At 42.3% G+C, this 25,250-nt stretch overlaps 2 protein-coding genes across 14 annotated transcripts in view; one reads left to right on the plus strand and one right to left on the minus strand.

Annotated features, from left to right (window-relative positions):
• Positions 1-25,250, plus strand: part of CDV3 (CDV3 homolog) — a 77,117-nt gene that overhangs the window by 13,073 nt on the left and 38,794 nt on the right. For 7 of the 13 annotated variants that reach the window (XR_008554459.1, XM_054708035.1, XM_054708026.1 and 4 more), the window contains exon 4: positions 1,688-1,847. Coding sequence is in view for 12 of the 13 variants with exons in the window: in XM_054708035.1 (XP_054564010.1) it covers positions 1,688-1,847 (160 nt within the window). In the remaining variant the exon portion in view is untranslated. Of the gene's footprint in view, positions 1-1,687; positions 1,848-2,271; positions 2,398-3,044; positions 5,389-25,250 lie in introns of those variants that run through there. The other 6 variants (XM_054708028.1, XM_054708025.1, XM_054708033.1 and 3 more) reach the window with 6 other exon arrangements.
• Positions 22,130-25,250, minus strand: part of TOPBP1 (DNA topoisomerase II binding protein 1) — a 47,283-nt gene continuing 44,162 nt past the window's right edge. Inside the window, exons 26-28 of the mRNA XM_028128881.2 lie at positions 25,125-25,217; positions 24,796-24,957; positions 22,130-22,848 (exon numbers count right to left, since the gene is read on the minus strand). Coding sequence (XP_027984682.2) covers positions 22,705-22,848; positions 24,796-24,957; positions 25,125-25,217 — 399 coding nt within the window. The 3' untranslated portion in view covers positions 22,130-22,704. The remainder of the gene's footprint in view (positions 22,849-24,795; positions 24,958-25,124; positions 25,218-25,250) is intronic.

A 25,250-nucleotide genomic window follows, 5' to 3' on the forward strand; every position in this document is an offset into this window, starting at 1 on the left:
ATTTATGTATTTATTGGTTGATTCTTGTATGTGCCCTGATTGGGGATTGAACCTACAACCATGGCATATTGAAACAATGCTCTAACAATCTGAGCTACTTGGCTAGGATGAAACCTTAGATCTTACAGTGGTTTTGTGACCCATCAGAGGGCCAAAGTATGTAAACAGATGTACAGTATGTATTTGTGGTATTAACATTTCTGGGGGAGGGAGGCAGTGGTGGTTAGGAAAAAGATGTTTAAAAATGCTCCTTAGGAGGGCAGTAATGAAAAGGAAGTTTGAGAAACAATGCTTGAATACAATGATTTTCAACCTTTTTCATCTCGTGGCACACATAAAATAATTACTAAAATTCTGACACTGAAAAGTGTATTTTTTGCCTATCTGACAAAAAAGGTATAATTTTTATTCATTCACACCATGTGGTTATTGTTGTGGTTGGCTATTGTCAAAGAGATCAGTGTCCCTGACTAAATAGTCAGGTATTCATGTTTTAAAAATTCTTGTGGCACACTGATTGAAATCACTGCTTTAATGTATACCCATTATTCTATATAGACCAATATAAACAAAAACAAATCACCCCAAATCTTACTTCCAGAGATCACAGATAACTACTACGTCAGTATTTTTGCATGCGTTTTGGCATTTTGCTATGTATATGTTTCTCCATTTAACTTTTTATTTTTCAAACTGCATCTGTCAGTGATCCCTTCTGCTTTCTGCATTGCTAAACCCATTGCCCAAGTCTCAGTCCTCATCTGATTTGTCCCATCAGCAACATTTGCCACAGTTGATCACCCTTTTGAAACACGCTCTTCTGTTGGTTTCCAGGACACTGAATTCTGCCCCTCTGTTGGTTGGTTCAGTCTCCCTTGGCAGTCTCTCTATATGCTAATGACCTGCAAATTCACATCTTAGCTCAGAGCTCTGCTGAATTCCAGACATGTTTATCTTAACTGCCTACCCAGCACCTCACTCTCAACATGTCCAAAACTGAGCTCGTGTATATGCTGCACCCCATAGCTCTTACCTCAGTGCTGTAATTTCAGTCTCTTAGCACAAACTTTGCAGTCACCTTTTTTTTTTTTTTTAATATATTTTTATTGATTTCAGGGAGGAAGGGAGAGAGAGATGGAAACATCAGTGATGAGAGAGAATCATTGACTGGCTGCCTCTTGCATGCCCCCTACTGGGGATCGAGCCCGCAACCCAGGCATGTGCCCTTGACCGGAATCAAATTTGGGACCTTTCAGTCCACAGGCCGACGCTCTAGCCACTAAACCAAACCGGCCAGGGCTACAGTCACCTTTGACAAAGCCTTTCTCTTGCTCCAAACCTAAATCTAATGTGTCCATAAATTCTTTTGGGCTTACTTTCAAAATAAATTCACTTTTTTTTTTTTTTTTAATTCACTCTTTATATGACTAGTTCTCAGCAGTTCCACAGCTACTCCCTGGCTTTGAACTGTCATTTTGTTATATGAATGACTGAGATAGTTTCTTATCTGGTCTAACAGCAGCAAGAGTGATCTTTTCAGATATGGCAGAGCATGTCCTAGGCTGTTTGTAAACCTCCCATGGCATCCCCTCTAATCAGAGGAGAAACTAAAGTTCTCCTTTGCAGGACTAGTTTATTAAAATGCCAAGCTTCTGAATATTTTCTCTAAACTGTTATGAAATGTTAGTTACAGAAACCCCAGAACCGGCAATGACTAGTGGTGTGTATAGGCCTCCTGGAGCCAGGTTAACCACAACAAGGAAAACACCACAAGGACCACCAGAAATATACAGTGATACACAGTTCCCATCCCTGCAGTCCACTGCCAAGCATGTAGAAAGCCGAAAGTAAGTAATTCCCACATTGTGTTTTTGGGACCCTTCCCTTGGTGTGGAGTGGGATGGGTGTAGGAAATATAAAAGCCCATGAGGAAGGGGTGCTCTTAACTTGTAAATTCTAAGCTGCATCAGACAGGCAGCTGAGAATTTAGAGTGGGACTCATGTGCCCTGGAGGGGGAGATGGGAAGGAGCACCAAAGACAAACTTTGTCTGCAGAAGTTTCTCTTATCCCTGGTTTATGTTCTGTAGCTATGACTAAGCTGCCGTGTTATTTTCACAAATTAGAATTCTTTACAAGTACATTATTGCTGGTTTATGTTCCTTATAATGTGCAAACGACATGAAAGAGGACTATTTTGTTATATTCCCAGTAAATGTGAGTAGATGGAAGACGTTGGCATTTATAAATCTAATATTAAAATCTTATTTCAGCAGGTACTTAAAATGAATGCTACCTGGAGTTAAATGACCACATATGGCACATCCACATCTGTTAGGGCCATGAGTTTTAAAAAATAAATAAAATGGGAAGAAATTAAATGGTATCAGCTGGATATAATTGTTTTGGGGGGGGGGGTGACTTTAAAATTAAATCTCAGCCGTTTTGCCTCTTTGAGACCACAGCTGGTGAGACCACAGCTGGTGAGACCACAGCTGGCTTGAGTTTAAACCTCCACTTGGACTTGCGCCTCTGCCCTGTCCTACAAAATGAGGGGCAGTGATTCGGCACACTCGTCCTTATGATCCACTCCCATGAAATAGAAGTGGGGAGAAGTCATTGAATAATGAGAACTTGACTGAGTGAGAAAATTGGTACTCTTATGCATAAGGAAAGAGAGATGTATTGCTTATTAATTGCTAACAGTAAAAGTGAGTCTCAGAAGGAATCACCATGTTATCACAGAGCTTTTTAACTTTCCAGTTGTCTTCAAGTTGGTCCCAAAATAGATTTGCAGTTAACAGTACTGAACACTACAGTAGATTTGCTACCACAGGAAATGGGGCCATGGAGCTTCAGTTGCAGTGTTTTATGTTTTCTGTTCAATTGAAGCCTTAAAAAGGGTTTGATAAGGATTTTATAGACTCGTTTTCCTCTCCTGTCCCTCAAGATTCCTCTAAGGGGTGGCTTTTTTTTCTTAACTCAAGGAAGAATATTTTTTAAAAACCTCAAGAAATACTTACTGATTACGTTTATTTTCCCTTAGGGATAAAGAAATGGAGAAGAGCTTTGAAGTAGTAAGACACAAAACTAGAGGTAGGGATGAGGTTTCAAAAAACCAGGCCCTTAAACTTCAGCTAGACAACCAGTACACTGTGCTTGAAAATCAAACAAACAGCCACACACAGTACAATTAAGGAATGGTCTTTGCTACCCCTTCCAAGGTAACTAGACCACCGCTAACCACCATGAACAGCCATTCGTCATCTGATCTCTGCTGGACCGACAGCAACCGATGCAGACCCCTCGATATAAGTGACCGGCCCTATCGCACTATGGAAGTTTCAAGTGTCACAACTGCTCTGTGTATATTGAATTTAGGAGGATTTTCATTGTTATAAATGTGTGAACTAGATTCAGCAGTGTTCTCTCATAATAATTACTCTGCAAATACAAAAAAAAAAACACACACAAACCCACAAAAAACGGCAGCCAGTGGTCATTTCAAAATCTTTTTATGTTCAGATTCTGAGCCTTTGTAAGGTTGACTACCTCAGATTTGCTGCACTCATGTGGATCACAACTTCTGGATTAGAACGTTACAGCTCTTAAGTGGCGATATGGAACTTACAACCAGCTCTACTGGATTCCTATCAGAAATCCTGCAGAGAGTCAGCGTCTGGGTTCTGATCTGCTGTAAAAGATGAAGATTTAAGTGACCTTAACTAACCTGTCCTGTGCCCCACCCTCCGGGAATGCGCTCTGTAGTGGGCTGTGGCTGTTAGACCTCTGGAACGTGCCGCTCTCAAAAGAACAGATGTGTTCGGATGCTCTGTGTAGGGCTGGGATTTCTAATTTAAACTTTGAGTTGTATTCTGAGGTAACCACAAATTCAACGAAACTTGGGTCCACCAAGTGGGGAGGGGGCATGGGAGGGAATAATCTTGTTTCTTTTAGTAATTTTTCATTGGGGTAGTGCTTTCTCTATGTTCCACATTAAGGCCTTTTTTGCTTTGACTTGGAAGAAGTTCTTTGACAGAGCATATTGCTTGGTTAAGTAAGTGACCTGAAATATGCATTAGAATTGTGAAATTGCCAATCCCTAGAGGGGAACCAAAAAGCCTTTGATGGAAAGGGCAGTGGGTGCAGGGGGCTCTACTTCAGGTGCTGCTAAAGCCTCCTCCAATCAGGTCTAATTGTAAAGTTAACTGCAGTGGAAAGAGGATGGTTTCTGCTCAGGCCAAGGGGATCCACTGACCCATTCTTACAAATTCAAAGCAACGTGAGCAGAACCTCAACCTAAAACCCACTTAGGTTTCATGGATCTTGCATAGTCTTTGACAATTTCAGATATATTTGTGCCCAAATTTTTAAGTTACTGGACATTCTGTAGATTGTCCTGGGGTAGCTCTGTTACCAACCCTCTGGTGTGTCTTGATGCTGTTCATTTAAAATCAGGGGCAAACCACAGGCGATGTAGCACTTCTGTTTTCGTAATTACAGCCTAAACTATTCAGTCATTTTTAGTCCTGAAAAGGGACTTCAGGAAGATAGCCAGGTTTACTGAAAAGTTTCTTTCCATCTAATGAGATAGTTTGATAATTTCCTAGTTTTGTATCTTTGGTTCAATAGAAATATGTCAAAGTGGTGTGCGACCACTTGATGCAGAGTCTGGTTTCTCTGTAATAAATCCCTTTGCCAAATCGGGGGAGTTGCAGACTTGCTACTGGCAAGAGTGAAGCAAGCGGGTGAGTAAAACTAGCCTGATACGGGAGCATATTTCTGTGGGAGTTTAGTCTTGATAAAAGTGTCAACACAGGAATCGGACTCCTGGGGGGTTCCAGATCTCCTGACAGGACTGCCAACCATTCCTGGGCAATAATGTGGTGGTCTCTGAGGTGGTGGGCTGGGACGCCTGTCTTCAGATGTGTTTGGGCGAGTTGCTGAGCAAACCAAGGAGAGGTTGGATGATTAAGCGAGAAATAAGGGATTCTTGGTTAAACTGAAGACTTCATTTGGGAACCAAAAATCTTAACAAATCTCTTGGACCTTGAGCCACATATTTTCCCTGAAAAGTATGCATTTTTTTTTCCAGCAGAATTTTGTTGAGGGTTGTATTACTGAGGAATGAACTGAGATGGGTATGTGGGACTTATTTAATGGCTTACTGTACTAGAAAACAAGACCTGCAGGAGATTTAAAACCAACTCTTGTTACAACTTTTTAAAAGATTGTGAAATTGTCAAAATGCACATGAATCAAGTTTTAATATGCTGTATGATGGGTGGAGAGGATGTCCATTGTACCATTTCTTTCTTTGAATTCTCAGGCATGGTTTGGCAGTGCAAGAACTCTTGTAACATTAACAAAGTCAATAAAAAGTGACTGGATTTTGGAGTCTGATAGTTTTTATTCTTTACCCATGACCTATTGTCTGTCTTTGAAAATGGTGAATGAATGGCATGCCTCTGCTGTAGGAGGATGGTAATATTGTCCTCTCAGGAGGGAACTAGTTTGAAAAATGTTAAAAAGAGAACTGGAATGAAAGTGTTGTCAAGCTGTGCTGAACATTCTTTCCAGAGAGAAAGCATTGAAACGTACTTTTGTCTTCATTACTGTATTAAATTGTGTTATCTCAAACCCTGGCAAGGGGATCTGCAACCTTGACTATGTAGACTAACAATTTGAGACCTTGTCCTTTGAGAAGCTTATGTATTTGTCAATGAGTAGCCATTTTGAATTTCAGGATTTAGTCTAAATTGTAGTCTCTAAATTTATAACCTAGAGAAAATATATTTCAAGTCGTTTTTGGTAATGGAGTTGTGTTAATAACTTTGTAGGAGGTCACTTTCTTGCTAAAAATGGTAGCAAAGTCAACAAATATTTAGTGTGATGTTCTAAATTTGCAGTGATATTGTCAGAAACATGGTCTTCTGAAAGACCTTTTGTTTTTCTTTAGACCTGAGCAGTTTGACCCCAGCTCTGAAGTATCCTATTTTAAACCAGTGTATTTGACCTTTTCTCTCCTTGTTCTGGCAGAGTATCTGGCAGTAATTTTCTGTCATCACTTAACCCTGGATGATTTTACTCCCCCGCCTCCGCCCCCCCCCCCAGGAAAACTTTGATTTTTAAATTGTTGTACAGGGAGTCAAGATTTACAAAAAAGCATAAACTATTGTTTTGAATGTTAGTGTATGGAAACTCACCATTATCCCAGGACAGAGACTCTGTCTTCCTTTTTAAATCCAAAGTTTAGATGGTATGCCATCCCTTTAAAAGACTGTAGCTAAAGTTTTTACCATGTATGAGCAATTTTCTTCACGAGAAGTGGGGCAATTCACCCGTTTACTTCCCTGGTTTTCACATAGCTGTATTTTGGAATAATCTGGAGGTCTTAAAAGTTACTGAGGCCTCCCTAGCCAAGTAGCACAGTTGGTTAGTGTTGTCCCAGTACGCCCAGGTTGCAGGTTTGATCCCTGGTCAGGGCACATGTGAATATGTGGAACAACAAATTAATGTTTCTCTACATTTAATTAATTAAAAGATTAAAGAAAATACTGAGACCTGACTCCCATCCCTAGACATTCTGATTTCATTAATATGGGATGTGGCCTGAACAAAAGGATTTTTGTTGTTAATTCCCAGCAAAGTTTGGGAACCACTGGCTTATGACAAGTGATCTAGTAAGGAGTTATAACAGTCACAGGGCTAGTTCCAGTATGTAGGAAACCCTTTCAATTGTATTCTTAGCCCAGAAAGGATGATCATGTTTCTAAACACATGCTTGAATATGTTAAATGGAGGGAAATGAATACCGAAATTGGGGGGGGGGGGGGACCTATAAGCTGAAATACTGAAGTTACTGTGATTTTTATGTACACTTTTTTTTTTTAATTATTTATTGATTTTTACAGAGAGGAAGGGAGAGGGATAGAGAGCTAGAAACATCGATGAGAGAATCATCGACCAGCTGCCTCCTGCACACCCCCTACCAGGGATGTGCCCGCAGCCAATGTACATGCCCTTGACCGAAATCGAACCTGGGACCTTTCAGTCCACAGGCCGACGCTCTATTCATTGAGCCAAACCGGTTTCGGCTGTACACTTTTTTTTATACTCAAGTATTATCAGTGTAAGGACCATTTTTAGTATTTTCTCTGTCATTTCTTAGACAACTACCTCACCATCAATATAATTCCCATAGCTACTTCTGTTTTCCTTCTCTATACAATAATTTTATTCTGTTTGACTTGTGTCTTGACATTGAGTTTGACCATTCCAGAACTCGCTGTAACTGTAAATTGCCTTACACTACCCCTGGCTACTCTTAATTTGCCCTTTATATTGCCCAGTTACCACCTCTGGGTGTTGAGGGTTTCTTTAGGATGCTGTAGTTCTCCCTGGTGACTGGGAATGAACCATAATTAACTTTCCAGAGATGAGCTCAGCAACTGCTCTCCTTGGGAACTGGACCTCAGAGCCGGCGCCGCCTGCACGCTCAGCCTGTGGTTCCCTCACCAGCTGCTCCCTGTTAAGGGTCCTGTGTGTTTGCACCGAAGCATCCCTTCTAATGGGCACGTGGAGGAATCCTTGGGGGCTTGTCATTGGCTTTAACTTGCTGGGACTATTGTGGTTTTCTTCCCGGGTTTCTCTGATTTTACAGCTCAGATTTATGCCTTTAATTAGAGACGGAATAAAACTTGGAAGTCGGGAACTCCCAACCTCAGTGGCACCCTGGTGATGGGGTGAAAGCAGGCTGCAAGCTCCCACTATATTCCTTTGTTCTTCCCTGGCATTCTTTTCTCCCTTCTCTCTCCTTTTTAAAACCTTAGCTCCATTCTGTCAAGCGTGTTAAATAGAATTTGTTGAAATTTTAAAAGATCACTCAGTATTTAACCATGGGCGGGGCACTCTCCTAAACTGGTAACACATGTTACTCGTGTAACCCCTTAAAGGTGGGAACTAGGTCCTGAGAGGCTGAGTAGTTTGTTTGCCTGAATCTCCTGGCTGCTAACGGGAGCCAGGATCCACCCCAGGTGTTGTGACTCCAGCACGTGCTTGACCAGGAGGCTTTGCTCCTCGTCTCGCTAAGATTTAAGGCGAGAGAAGGAGAGTAGGAAACAGGCTTCTCAGAACCCGACTGGAAGGGTGCCCTTTGGCGTATTCCGTCCCGAAGCCGTTGTGGCCGCCCTGGAGACTGGCTTTCCACCTCCCTGTCAAGCCCCGGCACGTAGAGCTCCTGAGGCTGAGGTGAGTGGTGCTATATTCTAGTGTCTGGGGGAGGGATTTTTGTGGATGTCTTAGGATGAACATTTCAAATACATTAGCACAGAACCCATAACCCATGATTATCTGTTTGTGGCCGCCCATGTTTTACCAGTAAACACCCGTTCCCCGGGTTATTGAGAAGCGAATCCCAGACTTCCTGCATCCGTAAACATTTCACCTCGGGGCACTCAACCATCATACCATTAGCAAGCGAACATTTCCTTAATGTCGAATGTCCTCTTGGTGTTAACATTTCTCTCATTTCTCATGGTGCTTTACCCTGGGTTTTGTTTTTTGTGGTGTGTTTTTTGGTTTTTTTTTTGTTTTTTCAGCATAATCCAGACAAAGACGACCCATTGCATTTAGTCTTTTGCGTCCTGGTAGCTCCCCCACTTCATTCTCACCATTTTGTGGTTGAAGAAACCTGGTCATTTGGTTTGTAGAATTTTTCCACATTCTGAATTTAGCAGGATGCTTTCCTGCATTTCCTGCAAATGAGTCTAGTGTGCGGCTTATTAACTGATTCAGCTCCCCAAGCGGCCCCGGGCGGGATGATGGAGCAGCTCCGGGCCCTGTGCACGTCTCCCCTCTGCCAACAGAGGGCGCTGGGGGAACAGCGTAGAATTGGCAAGAGACTTGCAAGGCCTTGCGGTTCTCGGGGCGAAAGCGAGCACGCGGACCGAGGGGCCTGAGATGGCACCCCGGCGGCCCTCCTGGTTGGACTGTGGCTCACGCCCTCCGGGGGCTGCAGCCGGTACCCTCCAGCGCGTGTCTCTGCCAGGGCAGGGGGGTAGCCAGCCGTGCTGCCCCTCACGGGCTAGGGCCTCCGCCTCGAGAGGCTCTTGGGTTTCCAGGTGCTGGAGGGTCGTGGCTGCTTCCTGTGGCTGCTGCTGCTCTTCCTTTCGTGTACTCGCTCACCCTTCTTAGTAGTTCACCGCTTTCTTACTAATCTTTGTTTAAATTACTGTTTGTTTTTTTCTGTTTAAATTACTGGCTTCATTGGTTTCTTGACTGCATGCTGGCTGATGAAATGGTACCAGGAATGGTCTCGGGAGACAAACCCTCCAAGGTTGGACCTGGGTGGGGGTTAATTTGGGGGTGCCTTTGAGCTCCTTGCTAGTGGGAAATGGAATGATGACCTGGTGGCATTACCACTCAGCGGCCACCTCTGCTCGCGATGCAGGGTCTCCTGCAGCAAATGCCTCGGGCCTGGGACCTGGGTTTCACGTGACTTGTGCGGCAGGAATGATGTCCGGGAGGACTAGCGTGGGGCTGGTTCCTGGGGCGCTGGGGTGCTTACCCAGAGAGATGACAAACTCGGCCCAGGTCACAGGAGCCTCCTGGCCGCTCTGACGGCACCGCTTCGGGTGGCCAGGGGGCAGATGCTGCTGAAAACCCAACTGCCCTGCACGGTGCGGTCGCAGGATGACATCAGCTGAATTCACAACCTTACGGTTCCCACGTGAGATTTAAGATACCGATTGGGGAGGGTGGGGCCCGGGGACTTGGAAGGGCGGCCTCTGGTTGGACTCAGACGAAACTGAGAGTCTTCAAGCCAGAAGTTTCCCTGAGCCTCCCGGCCCGGGCACATACCTGCCCTCCTGTGCCGGCTGAGGAGGCTGGCTGACTGGAGGCAGATGGCCTTGCAGAGAGAGGCTCATTCTCAAGGACTCCTTTGTTGCCACTGACGGGCAGAGTGACAGCCCAGGAAAAAATGTGAGCTATTCCCAGCATGCGCCGGCAGGAATGGGGGGATGTGTGGGCGTGTATCTGAAGGCTGTTAGGGCAAGAACAGAATATAACAAGATGGAACTGAATTCCCTGACCACGGGTGCACTTGAATTCTGGATTTAAAGGCTTAGCTCTTAGGGCTCCCGGAGCTTCCTTGCCTGGATTTGACTAGAACTTGGACTCGGCGGTGGCCAACCGGTGATGACGCTGAGAAGCTAGAGCCTCCATGCAGATGTGGAGAAAGAAATCAATCTGCCACCACATAGTTACAGTTTCTTTCCTTGTGATGAGAACGTGTAAGACCCAATCTCTAGGTAACTTCCAGATACAAACAGTATTAACTGCAGTCACCAGGCTGTGCAGTACGTCCCAGGACTTACTTTATAGCGGGAAGTTTTAAAAGTTTTGGCCACTTCCACCCATTTCACCACCCCCGCCACCCCCTGCCTCTCGAAACCACCAATCGGTTCTGTGTATCCTTGAGCTTGGGCTTCTTTCTCTGTTTGCTTCCACTTACATATAGCTGAGATGATACAGTATTTGTCGATATCTGTCTGAACGATTTCACTTGGAATAATGCCCTCCAGGTCCATCCATGTTGTCACAAATGGCAAGATTTCCTCCTTTTCTTGGCAGAATAATATTCCTGTGTGTGTGTGTCTGTCTATGCCTATCAATCGTATTTTCTTCATTCATTCATCGATGGAAACGCGGGTTGTTTTCATGTATTGATGTTGCAAATAATGCTGCAATGAACATGGGGTGCAGATATCTATTAAAGTTAGTATTTTTGTTTCTTTTGGACAAATACCCGGAAGTAAAATTGCTGGATCATATGGTAGTTCCATTTTTAATTTTTTTGAGGAACCTCCACGCTCTTTTCCATAGTGGCTGCACCAATTTATATTTCCACCAACAGTGCACAAGGGTTCCCTTTTCTCAGCATTCTCACCAACATTTGTTATTTATTGTCTTTTTTGTATAACAGCCATTCTAAGAGATGTGAGGGGATACCTCATTGTGGTTTTGATTTGCATTTCCCTGGTGACTAGTGATGTTGAGCACCTTTTCATGTACCTGCTGACCATCTGTGTCTTCTTTTTTTTTTTTTTTATCCCCCCCCTCCCCCCCCCCCCCGTTTCCTTTAATTCTGTGTATGTCTTCTTTGGAAAAATGTTTATGCAGATCCTCTTCCCATTTTTTAATAAGATTGTTATCTCGCTATTGGTTGTATGAGTTGTTTATACAGGGTGGGGCAAAAGTAGGTTTACAATTGTGAGTACCCAAAACAGGGTTTAATCTTGTGTTGTTATTTATTAATTATCGTGCTATTTTCCATACCTTTGCCTCACCCTGTATATTTTGGAAGTTAACCCCTTATTAGATAAATGGTTTGCAGATATCTTCCTCCATTTGGTAGGCTGCTTTTCGTTTTGTTGATAGCTTCCTTTGCTGGGCAGAAGTTTTTTTAGTTTGATGTAGTCTCACTCCTGTTGCTTTAGTTACTTTTGCTTTTGGTGTTAAATCCAAAACGTAATTGTCAAGACTGATGTGAAGGAGATTACCCACTATGTTTTGGTCTAAGAGTTTTAGTGGGTCAGGCCTTGCAGTTAAATCTTTTTTGTTTTGTTTTGTTTAGACCAGAATTGAACCTGGGACCCTTCAGTCCGCAGGCTGAAGTTCTATCCACTGAGCCAAACCGGTTAGGGCTGCATTTAAATCTTTAATCTATTTTGAGTTGGGTTTTGTGTATGATGTAGGATAATGGCCCAGTTTCATTCTTTGGCATGTGACTGTCCAGTTTTCCCAGCCTAGAGACTGTTCTTTCCCCAATGTTTATTCTTGGCTTCTTTGTCATCAATTAATGGACCACCTATATGTGGGTTTATTTCTGGGCTTTCTATTCTGTTCCATTAATCTATTTGTTTTATGCCAATGCCATACTGTTTTGATTACTACAGCTTTGTAATAGAGTTAGAAATCAGGATGTGTTATGCCTCTGGCTTTATTTGGAGGGGTCTTTTTCTCTCAGTATTATTTTGGTATTCAGGGTCTTTTCTGGTTCCATACACATTTTAGAATTGTTTGTACTATTTTTGTGAAAAATGCCATTGGAATTTTGATAGGGATTGCATTATATCTGTAGATTGCTTTAGTAGTATGGACATTTTAAGAAAAGTCTCCACTCCATGAACACTGAATATCTTTCCATTTCATTGTATCCTCTTCAATTTCTTGCATTAATGCCTTAATAGTTTTTAGTGTAGAATTTATTTTAGGTACTTTATTCTTTTTGATGCAACTGTAAATGGGGTTCTTTTCCTAATTTCCCTTATAATTCATTATTTACTCATGAAATGCAGTTAATTTTTGCAGATTGATTTTGTAGCATAATTTTACTGAATTTGTTTATTCTGACAGCTTTTTGATGTTTTAGGTTTTCTATATATAATATCATGTCATCTGCAAATAGTGAGTTTTACTTCTTTTCTGATTTGGATGCTTTTTTGTTCCTTGCCTACTTGCTCTGGCTAGAACGTCCAATACTGTGTTGAATAAAAGTGGTGAGAGGAACATCTTTATTTTGTTCCTGATCTTAGAGGAAAAGCTTTCAGCTTTTTCATCACTGCGTATGACGTTAGCTTTAGCTATGGGTTTATCATATATGGATGGTCTTTATCGTGTTAAGGTACATTCCCTCTATACCCACATTGTTGAGAGTTTTTATCATAATGAATGGTGATTTTTGTCAAATGCTTTTTCTACAACTATTGAGATGATCATATGACTTTTATCCTTCATTTATTAATGTGGTATATCACATTGATTTGTAAGATGTTGTACCATCTTTGCATCCCTGGAATAAATCCCACTTGATCATGGTGTATGATCCTTTAAAAAAATGTTTTAATTGATTTTAGAGAGAGGAAAGGGGAGAGAGAGAGACAGACAGACAGACAGACATTGATAGGTTGCCTCCTGTACTCCCTCTACTAGGGATAGAGCGCACAACCGGAGCATGTGCCCTGACCAGGAATCAAACCAGTGACTTCCTGGTAACATGGGATGACACACAACCAACTGAGCTACACCACCACACCAGGTGGGCCATATGACCCTTTTAATGTATTATTGAATCCAGCTAATATTTTGTTGAAGATTTTTGCATCTGTGTTCATCAGAAATATTGGCCTGCAATTTTCTTGTCTTGTGGTGCCCATGTCCAGTTTTGCTCTCAGGTAATGCTGGCTTCATAAAATGAGTTGGATGTGTTCTCTTCTATTTTTTGAAAAGTTTGAGTATTAATTCTTTAAATGTTTGGTAGAATTCACTAGTGAAGCTATCGGGTCCTGGTCTTTTATTTTTTGGAAGGTTGTTTGTTTTGTTTTAAATATATTTTTATTGATTTCATAGAGGGAGAGGGAGAGAGAGATAAAAACATCAATGATGAGAAAGAATCCTTGATAGGCTGCCTCCTGCACACCCCCTACTGGGGATCGAGCCCGAAACCCAGCCATGTGCCCTTGACTGGCATCCAACTGGGGACCCTTCAGTCTGCAGGCCGACGCTCAATCCACTGAGCCAAACCGGCTAGAGTTGTTGGGAGGTTTTTGATTACTGATTTAAGTTCCCTACTAGCAGTTGGTCTATTTAGATTTTTTTATTTCTTTGTTGTTGTTAATCCTCACCCAAGAATATTTTCCCATTGATTTTATTTTATTATTATTATTATTATTATTTTAAATATATTTTATTGATTTTTCACAGAGAGAAAGGGAGAGGGATAGAGAGCTAGAAACATCGATGAGAGAGATACATCGACCAGCTGCCTCCTGCACACCCCCCACCGGGGATGTGCCTGCAACCAATGTACATGCCCTTGACCGGAATTGAACCTGGGACCTTTCAGTCTGCAGACCAACGCTCTATCCACTGAGCCAAACCGGTTTCGGCTCCCATTGATTTTAGAAAGCATGGTAGGGAAGTAAGAAGGAAGGGAGCAGGAGAGGGAGAGAGAGAGACAGAGAACCACTGGTGAGAGACACACATTGGTTGGTTGCCTCCTACATGCACCCTTGCAGGCCGGGGATCAAACCTGCACACGCCTTTGAATGAAAATCAAACCCATGACCCTTTGGTGGGTGGGCCAATGCTCTAACCATTGAGCAACAACATCCAGGACTAGATTTTTTATTTTTTCATGATTCAGTTTTAGTAGGTTGTATGTTTCTTGGATTGATTCATTTCTTCTAGGTTGTCCAATTTGCTGGCATATGATTGTTCATAGTAGTCCCTTACGATCCTTCATATTTCTGTGGTATCAATTGTAACATGTCTTCATTCATTTCTGATTTTATTTGAGTCCACTCTTTTTTTCTTGGAGAGTTTATCTTTTCAAAAACCAGCTCTTAATTTTATTCATCTTTTGTATTTTTTAAAATATTTTTATTGATTTCAGAGAGGAAGGGAGACAGAGATAGAAACATCAATGATGGGAGAGAATCATTGATTGGCTGCCTCCTGCACACACCCCTACTGGGGATTGAGCCCACAACCTGGCATGTGCCCTTGACTGGAATCGAACCTGGGACCCTTCAGTCCACAGGCCGACGCTCTATCCCCTGACCCAAATCAGCTAGGGCTGTATTATGTTTTTAGCTCCTATTTCATTTAATTCTGCTCTGATCTTTGCTGTTTCCTTTCCTCGACTAACTTTGGGCTTAGTTCTTTTTCTAGTTCCCTGAGCTGTAAAGTTAGGTTGTTTTTTGAGAACCTTTCTTGTTTTTTCATGTAGGCATTTATTGCCTTGAACTTCTTTTTATAGCTGCTTTTGCTGTATCCCATAGGTATTGGTATACTGTATTTCCATCTCCACTTGTTTCAAAGTTTTAATTTATTTTGATGTTTTTCAGATCGCTCTGGCCTAGTGTGAGCCCATTGGCTTGCAAAACTAGATGTTTTGGGGGCCCTTCTCTCAGGGTTGTGAGTCCCCTCCTACTTGTGGGTCATTGCACCAGGGGTGGGGTTTATGGCAAAATTGAATTTCAGCCTCTTCTACCCATTTGATGTGGGGTTTTCCCTCATTTGCCCCAATTATGGGAGTTGCTCAGCTAGTTTTGGGTTTCTGTCAGAGGAAATTGTTTTGTATGTAACTGTAGCTTGTGTCTGTGGGAGGACTTGAGATCAGAATCCTATAACATCGTCATCTTGAGCTGGAACACTCCTGACTCGATTTTGATTGACTGCAGATAGTAGGATCCGGAGGCGTAATCAAATTCACGTTTAATTAACAGAGTAATAGATGCTCTCTGTTCCCTATTGTATCACATCAGGAGGCATGTCTGGCTGTCTTGAGTGATGAGTGAATTTAGGTGTTATTATCTTGATCCATCATTATAAAGTTCCCCATTTGCATAGATCTGTGATTTCATTAGGAGTTGTAAAATGGTTTGCTTCTATCATTTCTCCTGTACTTAGTACCTGGAATTACTCTATCAAGAAGAGTTTTTCCTCAACTGACAGGTTATCCTGAAATGCAGTTATACTGGTAAGACAATTGCTTGATTCTCTCCTTTCATTTATCAGTTCCCATTGCTTAAAAAAATTTAACATTCTTTTATGGCTTAAAGAGCTTAAACTAATATCTATACCCGTGGTTGGCAAACTGCGGCTCGCGAGCCACCTGCGGCTGTTTGGCCCCTTGAGTGTGGCTCTTCCACAAAATACCACGGCCTGGGCGAGTCTATTTTGAAGAAGTGGTGTTAGAAGAAGTTTAAGTTTAAAAAATGTGGCTCTCAAAAGAAATTTCAGTCGTTGTACTGTTGATATCTGGCTCTGTTGACTAATGAGTTTGCCGACCACTGCTCTATACCATGGCTTTTCTTTCCATAGATACCTCACAAATTTAAAACACTTGGCAATTCTAATTGCAGTTTCCCACATGCTAAACAAGCATCAGATGGCTCTGCCAAAGGGCCAGTGACTACTCAGGGTGGAAGGAAAACGAAGAACTGTGCACCTGGCTTGTTGACAGATGCAGATTAGAGTGTCTTTAGGGCTACAGGGCAGGGATCCACACACCACCACCCACTGCATGCATACATGTATAAATACATACAATATTTGAGTTTCCAATCAGCATGTTAGAACTTTAAAAAAATTTTTACATTTGCCCAGCCAGTGTGGCTCACTGGTTGAGCATCAACCTATGAACCAGGAGTTCACAGTTCAATTCCAGGTCAGGACACATGCCCGGGTTGTGGGCTTGATCCCGCACAGGGGGCGTGCAGGAGGCAGCCAATCAATGCAGCTCTTTCATTATTGATGTTTCTACTACTCTCTCCCTCTCCCTTCCTCTCTGAAATCAATAAAAATATATTTTTTAAAAGTTAAATTTATTGAGATAATTGTAGATTAGCATACAGTCTTGGAAATACAGTGATCCTGTGCACCTTTTACCCATTTCCCCAACTCTAACATCTTATAAAAATACAGAGCACACCACAGCCAGGAGACTGACATCCACAAGGTCAAGACACAGACAGTGCGGGGGTATCTCTCTGCTCCCTAGATGATATACTGCCCATTTCACAAATTGTTTAATAAGGCTAATTAGACCTTCACATTTATATTTAAAAAGTAAGATACCAACAGTCCCAGCATAAGAGTCCCTCAGGTACCCTTTTACAGCCACATTAACCCCGCCCCCAACTAATTTTTCACTGATATGGTTTCCTGGGGCTGCAGCAGCACCTTCCGCCCACCACAGAACAGGTCTGTGCTGGGAGGTAGGTGCAGAGAGCAGGCCAGCCTCCTGCCAGGAGCTGAGGGGACAGCTGAGTCCGCACTGGGCTATCCCGCCTTTCCTGCCTTTAAAACATTTTTTACATTGTTTTGTTTTCAATTACACTTGACACACACTATTATATTAGTTTCAGTGTACAACCCAGTGAGTAGACATTTTTTAAGAAATTAAATAACTAAGTGATCGCCCAGATAAATCTAGTAACCATCTGACATCATAGTTATTACAATGACTAAATTCCCCGATGCTGTACTTTACATTTTTGCGACCAGTCTGTGACTACCAGTTTTGTATTTCTTCATCCCTTCACCCATCCCTCCAACTCCCTCCCATGAGGCAACCATCAAAATGATCTCTGAGTCGATGAGTCTGTTTCTGTTCTGCTTCCTCCTTACACACCACATAAAAGTGAAATCATGGCATTTGTCTTCCTCTGACTTATTTCACTCAGCACAATACCCTCTGGGCCCATCTCTATGTTGTTGCAGATGGCAAGATGATATTTTTTTTATGGCTGAGTCATATTCCATTGTATATTTTTCACAACCTCTTTATTCACTCATATAATGATGGACACTTAGGTTGCTCCCATATCTTGGCTATTGTAAACAATGCTAAAATGAACATATGGATGCATGTCTTTTTGACTTAGTGTTTTGGGTGTCTTTGGATAAAGACCCAGACCACTGCCTATTTTTTATGGCCTCCAGCTGAGAATGGATTTTACATTTTTAAAGGGTTGAAGGAAAAATGCCATGAAGTCCTGGCCCACAAAGCTTAAAATGCTTACCATTGGGACTTCTCCAGAAAGTTTGCCAAAACCTGATGTAAAGCTGTATGTGTTAAAGCACCTCTGGGTGAATGAAGGCTGTACTACATGGGAGGTCTCAGACCTGAATTCTAAAACTGAACTCTCAGCCCTGGCTGGTTTGGCTCAGTGGATAGAGCGTCAGCCTGTGGACTGGAGGGTCCTGTGTTCGATTCTGGGTCAAGGGCACATGCCTGGGTTTCAGGCTCAATTCCCAGTAGGGGGCGTGCAGGAAGCAGCCAATCAATGATTCTCTCATCATTGATGTTTCTATCTCTCTATCCCTCTCCCTTCCTCTCTGAAATCAATAAAAATATATTTAAAAAAATAAAAATAAAAAAATAAAACTGAACTCTCTCCTAAAAATGCACATACACAAAGTTGTGCCTGTGTCCATCCCCAGGCACTATGGCCCCAGGCTAAGACCTTGGCACCACAGGATTGTATTAGCCTGCTCGGGCTGCTGCAAAAGTACCAGACCGGGTGGCTCAGACAATAGGAATTTCGCACCCTTCTGGAGGCTAGACATCTTCAGCTCAAGACACTGGCTGGGGTGCTTCCCAGCGAGTCATCTTCCTGACTTGCAGACAGTGCCTTCTGTGACCTCGCATGAGACTCCCCTCTTTTCCTCCGTGCGTGCGCATGCCCTCCTAGTCTCTCCCAAGGCCACCAGTCCTGAATTAGAGCCCCACCCGTATGACCTCATTTAACCTGAATGACTTCCTTAAAGGTTCAGTATCCTCATACAGCCACACAGGGGGTTAGGACATGGCTATGAATGGCGGGGGGGGGGAGGGGGGGAAGGGGGGATGACACACAGTTCAGTCCCTATCACTATAAATACTAAATCTGAGTATAACTGAGTACTGTGTGTCCAGACGGAGGGCCTCAACGGCGCTGAGAGAGCATGCGGTCTGGGTGGTTTGCTCCTGAACCCCAGGCACTCCGTTATAGGCCAAGGAATCATCTTTGTTGAATTAATGAATGTTGGTGAGATTAGATTAATGCACAAGGAAATTCATGGAGGAATAGAAGTTGCTAACTTGACTATCACATTAAAATACGGTAGTAATTCTGAGGAGAAACTAGGAATTAGGATAATCAAAGGAAGTGGGTTTTTTTCTTCCCTTTTAAATGAGAGAACTACCTGTTTGGAATGATTTGCACGTAGGCAGACCTTGCTGGCATCGGGGCAGAGTGGAATGGTTTACACAGGGTGTGGACAGATTCTGGAGTCGGGAGAAGCTGAGCTCTAGAGCCGTAAAACTGTAAACTGTGTGTTTAAGACAAACTAGGAAAATAGTTAATTTTAGCAGAGAAGAAAATGATATTAGGTAATTTTATCAACAGTGTTCATCAACTACTTAAAGAAGTTTTAATTGGTGAAATTCAGGGAAATGTGCTGCGAACTACCAGCTCTGATGAAACCAGGCCACGAGGTTTTTGTTGGTGGAAGGAGGAGGAGAATGTTTACACCACAACCTACACCTATTTGGTTGTGTAGGAATTCGTATTGTCCTAAGCCAGTGGTCGGCAAACTGAGGCTCGCGAGCCACATGCGGCTCTTTGGCCCCTTGAGTGTGGCTCTTCCACAAAATACCATGTGCAGGCGCGCACGTACAGTGCGACTGAAACTTCGTGGCCCATGCGCAGAAGTCGGTTTTCGGCTCTCTAAAGAAATTTCAATCGTTGTCCTGTTGATATTTGGCTCTGTTGACTAATGAGTTTGCCGACCACTGTCCTAAGCTGTGAATTAGCTCTAAGCTAAATGCTTTGAAGGGCAGGAAAACCCCTATTCCGTTTAGAGAAAAATCTGGTAAAAACTCCAGTTCTTTTGTGTCTAGGTCAGCAATTTTCAACCAGTGCACAAGAACTTTTAAAACGTGCAATACTTAACTAGCCTCTTCCCCCTTAGATTGTTATATTTGAAATTAAAATCACTGGTCTTGGTTAAGAACTGAGACCCTCACCGTCTGCCTTTCAAAGAAAGCAATTAGCAGTTACAGAAACACTATGCTCCTGATTCCGGTTTGTTCCTTAAACAAAATGAGGCAGCTTTGTATTTGGAAGACTGTGGTAGTGCATGCAGTATTTGGTAATAAAGGCTAATACAATTTCGTGGTTATAAGGTTTTTTTGTGTGTGTGTTTTGTTTTTTTTTAGCATATTAGGCTTTTATTATATATGATACCTTCCACCCACCCGCTTTTTTTTTTTAATAAATCTTTATTGTTCAGATTATTACAATTGTTTCTCCTTTTTTCTCCCCATATCTCCCCATCACCCGGTTCCTTCTCCCCCTCCCCCCCGTTGTCCTTATCTATAGGTGTATGACTTTTGTCCAGTCTCTTTCCATACCCCCCACACAGACACCCCTTTCCCCTGAGAATTATTAATCCACTCCCATTCTATGCCTCTGATTCTATTATGTTCACCAGTTTATTCTGTTCCTCAGATTTTTAATTCTCTTGATTTTTAGAATCACTGTTGATAGATATATATTTGTTGTTCATAATTTTTATCTTTACCTTTTTCTTCTTTTTAAAGAATACCTTTCAGCATTTCATATAATACTGGTTTGGTGGTGATGAACTCCTTTAGCTTTTTCTTATCTGTGAAGCTCTTTATCTGCTTGATAACTTTGAATTATAACTTTGCTGGGTAGAGTAGTCTTGGTTGTAGGTTCTTGCTATTCATCACTTTGAATATTTCTTGCCATTCCCTTCTGGTCTGCATAGTTTCTGTTGAGAAATCAGCTGACAGTCGTATGGGTGCTCCCTTGTAGGTAACTGTTTTTCTCTTGCTGCTTGTAAGATTCTGTCTTTTGCCCTTGGCATTTTAATTATGATGTGTCTTGGTGTGGTCCTCTTTGGATTCCTCTGTTTGGGGTTCTGTGCGCTTCCTGAACCTGTAAGTCTATTTCTTTCACCAGGTGGGGGAAGTTTTCTGTCATTATTTCTTCAAATAGGTTTTCAGTATCTTGCTCTATCTCTTCTTGTACCCCAAAAAATCGGATATTGGTACACTTAAAGCCATCCCAGAGGCTCCTTATGCTATCCTCACACTTTTGATTCTTCTTTCTTTCCGCCTCTCTGGTTGGGTGTTTTTTTCTTCCTCATATTCCAGATCTTTGGTTTGACTCTTCAGGTATGGTGGTCTACTCTGTATATTCTTTATTTCAGACAGTGTATGCATAATTTCTGACTGGTCCTTTTCCATTTTTTTGGTATTCTCATTTAGGTCCTTGAAGGTCTCTTCACGTTTATCAGTGGTTTTTAGAAGATTCTTGAGTAACCTTATAAATATGGTTCTGAACACTGTGTCGTCCATTAGTTTGCTTTCATCTCTCTCCTATTTGTGACATACTTCGATGTCTCCATATTTTGGCTGCCTCCCTGTGTTGATGGAGTGGCTTTGTGTGGTTGGTGACCTATAGGGGCCGGTAGCTCAGCTTCCCCAATCACCCTAGGTGGTCGCTCTTGGTACTCCCCTTTGTGGGCTGAGTGGAAAGTCTTGGTGTAGTTAAAAGCCCTGATTGCTGTTGGTACACTGGGAGGAATTGACCTCCGGTCCAATTGGCTGAGGGCCTGCTGTGTCTATAACGGAAGAATTGCTGTGCTGGAGACACAGTAGGGCTTTGGTGCTCACTGAGTCTGCCTCTTGAATGTGTCCCTTATGAGGTTGAAATCTGGTGTCGTCCACACCAACAGAAAAGTCACTCTCACTCTCTGACCAGCCGAGAGTCCCGTAGGCGTCTGGGTCCCCCACGTGTCCCCAGAAACGAGTTCAGAGTGGTTGGGATTGTTGGTATCACTGGCGGGAGTTGATCTCCAAGCCAGTTGGCTGTGAGGATCAGCAGTGTCTCCCCTGGGAGAGCTTCTGTGCTCAGCTTGGATGGGGCGGAGTCTCAGAATGGCGCAGACAAACTTGGTTTCCGTCCGCGCCGCCCTAAGAGGGCCGGTTTCTCCGTGCCCTAATCAATGGCTGTGCGCCTCTGAGAGAAGGCAGCTTTTGAGCCTTGCCCGCTGCCAAACAGACCAGTTTCTCCCCGACCGCAGCTGGATTTCAGTGCAGTCGGGAGGTTTTGTTTTTCTCCCAAACGAGAAAGCTAGCCACGCAGCGTCTGCTGCCCTCCCTCTCCGCGCGCTGCGAGCAAGTCTGCCACGTATTCAGCTGCCCACCCTTTCCGTGCTCATGGATCTCCGCACCTCCACAGCTCCTGAGGCTCAGCGTCCCCCTCTCTTTTTTTCTCTAGTTGTAGGTTTTCCACTCTGCCAGCTTTCCAGTGGTTCTGGACGGTGTGTGCTCTGTTTTCCAGTTGTATTTTCAAAATTGTTGTGGCAGGCAACAATTAGGAGTTTACCTTATGCTGCCATCTTGGTTTCTCCCTATAAGGTTTTTTTTTAACCCAATAGAACAATATTGTAAATAGCATCAGATATCTGCCTAGCAATTAGCTTTTTAAGCAGTTTTACAAATCTGTTACTGCTTCAAGAGAATGAATGCCAAAATACTTCTTCTAAAAAACATATGACTTTTATTCTTTATTGTCTTTATTTTCTAAGTTTGGCATCCAAACTTAGCAAACATCATGGAGATTTGTACAAACATACATATACATATATACACACACATTTTAAGTTTAAAGCCTCAGTTCCTCATTAAACCTTGTGCTCAGGCTCCTGTTAAAGAGGTAAAATGGTGAGAATTTAAAAATCAGGAAAGCATGAATAAATCCCAATAAACTTCCTTGTTATGAATAAAAGCAGATAGTTTAAGCAAAATCCATCACCTTGCTAATAAAACTCCCACTAAGCTACAGCCTCCAATCTTTACAAGAAAATCCATAAAAAGCCCCTTGCACACTTCAACGTGTTTTAATAACAAGCTAGCTGAGGGGTTGTGTTTTGTTATTTCAGGGAACTCTCCCTTCAGGAACAGTTAATATTTCACTGATTGAAATTTCAAGTGTTAAAAACTAACTTCAAGCTGGGTCATCCTTCCACCCTGAGCGGAGTTCTTCACAAATCCTCACAGAACATCCAGGCTCTGAATTCAAACACGCTGCGGTCTGGTAACTGAAGAGCAGGTGCGATCAGTTCACCCGAGGCCGTTTGGTGGCATTTTTCTCTGGAGGAGCTTTTCTCTTTTGTGATAATCCAGACCCCAGTTCCTTATAATTCTGAAGAAAGGAAACAGCTTCTGGGAGACAGTAATTTTCTACTGGAGGAGGGGTTTCCTGAAAGGGGGAAAAAATACATTTTTTTTTTTTCAAATTTCAAACTGTTAAAATGATCAGGTAATAGGTTCCTTTACTCTGCTTTTTGACTACAGAAACTTTATACATTCCCTTTTATTCATATATTCATTCCTAAATTCTCACAAAGAAAACATTTGTTTTTCTCTTTTTTTTTTCTTTTTTTTTTATTGATTTTTTACAGAGAGGAAGAGAGAAACATCGATCAGCTGCCTCTTGCACACCCCCTACTGGGGATGTGCCCGCAACCAAGGTACATGACCTTGACTGGAATCGAACCTGGGACCCTTGAGTCTGCAGGCCGATGCTCTATCCACTGAGCCAAACCGGTTTCGGCACATTTGTTTTTCAAGGTTTGCCATTTATCATGCGTCACATTTAGTGAACAGTCAGTCATCGTTTATCAGAAAGACGAGCTAATAGTTCAGGTAGACTGGGGCTAGCTCAGACCTTAATAATGGATTAAATACAAAAATAGGGAAAATTTGGAAAAACACAGTTAATAGTTATCAAGTGTGAGACAGTATGCTTAGTGTAGTGTAACTTTTGAAAATCTTTTTACTGAATTTTTACTTGATCTTTACAATAAATACGTGAGGTATTTTTTGTTCCCCATTTTACAGATAAAATAAAAAGGTTAAATAACAGTCAATATTACATAATTACCCAGCTGGCAAAGCCAAAATTCAGTGTCCCAAAAAAAGTATATACACTTAGCAGCTAATCAATTGATGTTTCTTTCTTTTCAGATTTAACCCATTAGAATAAAAAATAATTTAGTGTGTATACATTTTGGGGGGACACCCTATGTATAAAACAGACTGTCATAATAGCACAACATATTCCAGAAATCTAGTGCCTGGCACACTTTACAAAAGTCAGATAGTGATCACCTTTGGGGTAAGGAGGGAGGTGCAACAGGAAAGGCCTACGGGAGTAGCAACATTCTATTTCTTTACCAAGAACCTAGATGACACTTTGCTATTCTTTAACCAGTACATGTTTTATGTGAGAATGCATACACAAATACTGTGCCCAGCACAATATAGGCAATTAATAATCAGTTCGTGCCCTGGCCAGTTTTGCTCAGTGGTTAGAGTGTCAGGTCTCAGGTTCAATTCCCCATTAGGGTGTGTGAGAGGCAAGCAGTCAATGCATCCCTCTCCCTCCTCTTCTCTAAAGATAAACAGAAAAAATATCCTCGGATGAGGATTAAAAAAAATAATAATTATTGGTTCTTGTCTTAGGTGGCAGCTGTATTCCTAAAATGACCAGGGATGAGACTCATTAAACCCAGTGCTTTATGAAAAAGGCTTCATGTTTATGTTTTGGGCATTCTTTTGTTTAAACCCAGAGCAAGCATAAGCAGCAAAAGTTACATGGCAGGCTGCGTCCTGGCTTCCCCCCTTTTCCTATGCCATTCTGTTTGAAATCCTTTATAGTAAAGACATTTGTGACCGTGTCACACTTTGCTGATGGCATTTTAGGCACTCTGGTGCCAGGAAGATTTTTCTTTGCCCGTTCAAACCATACAAACACGGGCCACTCACTACACGAGTGTAGTGAACCCTACATATAAGCAAATGCTCGACTTGCCTTAGCATCTAACACAGGTGTTTACTGTATATATCAATGCAAAAGGTCAAGAATACTAAAGGAGGACCCTTGGGTAAATGTTTCTCCTTGGTCTCTTGAAATCAATTTCCTCTTTCTTTATATTCCAACATCTAGCAGAGCACTTTTATACCTAGCTCATATTTAAATTCCAAGCTAAATGTTTATAAAAAGAATGAAATTGAAAGGGGTTAAATAGAAAATAACAGGAGTCTGACATGTATTAACAAGGAGCTGAGGGTGGTGATGTGCAAACTTCCTCTATGCATATAAGCAGATGGCTGGTAATGAGGTCAAGGACCGAAGCTTACAAACCTGCATGAGGTAATCGGCAATGTATTCTGTTTTCAAGCAGTACACGTACTGGGCAGCAGCTTCTGCTATATTAAGTCCTGAGTCATCTGGTTTCAGTTTATTAAAGTCAGAAAAGAGATGTGTGGCTTCTTTAAATAAAGGCACAGAATGACCAGGTAGCACCTAAAGAAAAAGAAGCACCACAGCTATGAGTGTCCCAAAATAATTCAACTGTATGTCTGTACTTGGGGATTCCCATCTCCTAAAGCACAGAAATCAGGAACTGATCATAGCGACCTTGCTTAGAAAGTAATGCATGTAAAAACCCAGTGAACTGGCTCAATACAAACCTTTGCTCCTCCGGACTGAAGCAGCCGTCTGAATCCGGCTTCTCGGTTCTGATCGGCAACATGTAAAATAACCTTCCACCCGCTAAACGCCCCCTACAAACACAAAACACTGTGTGAAATTATTTG

The sequence above is a fragment of the Eptesicus fuscus genome, chromosome 18, assembly GCF_027574615.1.
Source record: "Eptesicus fuscus isolate TK198812 chromosome 18, DD_ASM_mEF_20220401, whole genome shotgun sequence".
NCBI lineage: Eukaryota > Metazoa > Chordata > Mammalia > Chiroptera > Vespertilionidae > Eptesicus > Eptesicus fuscus.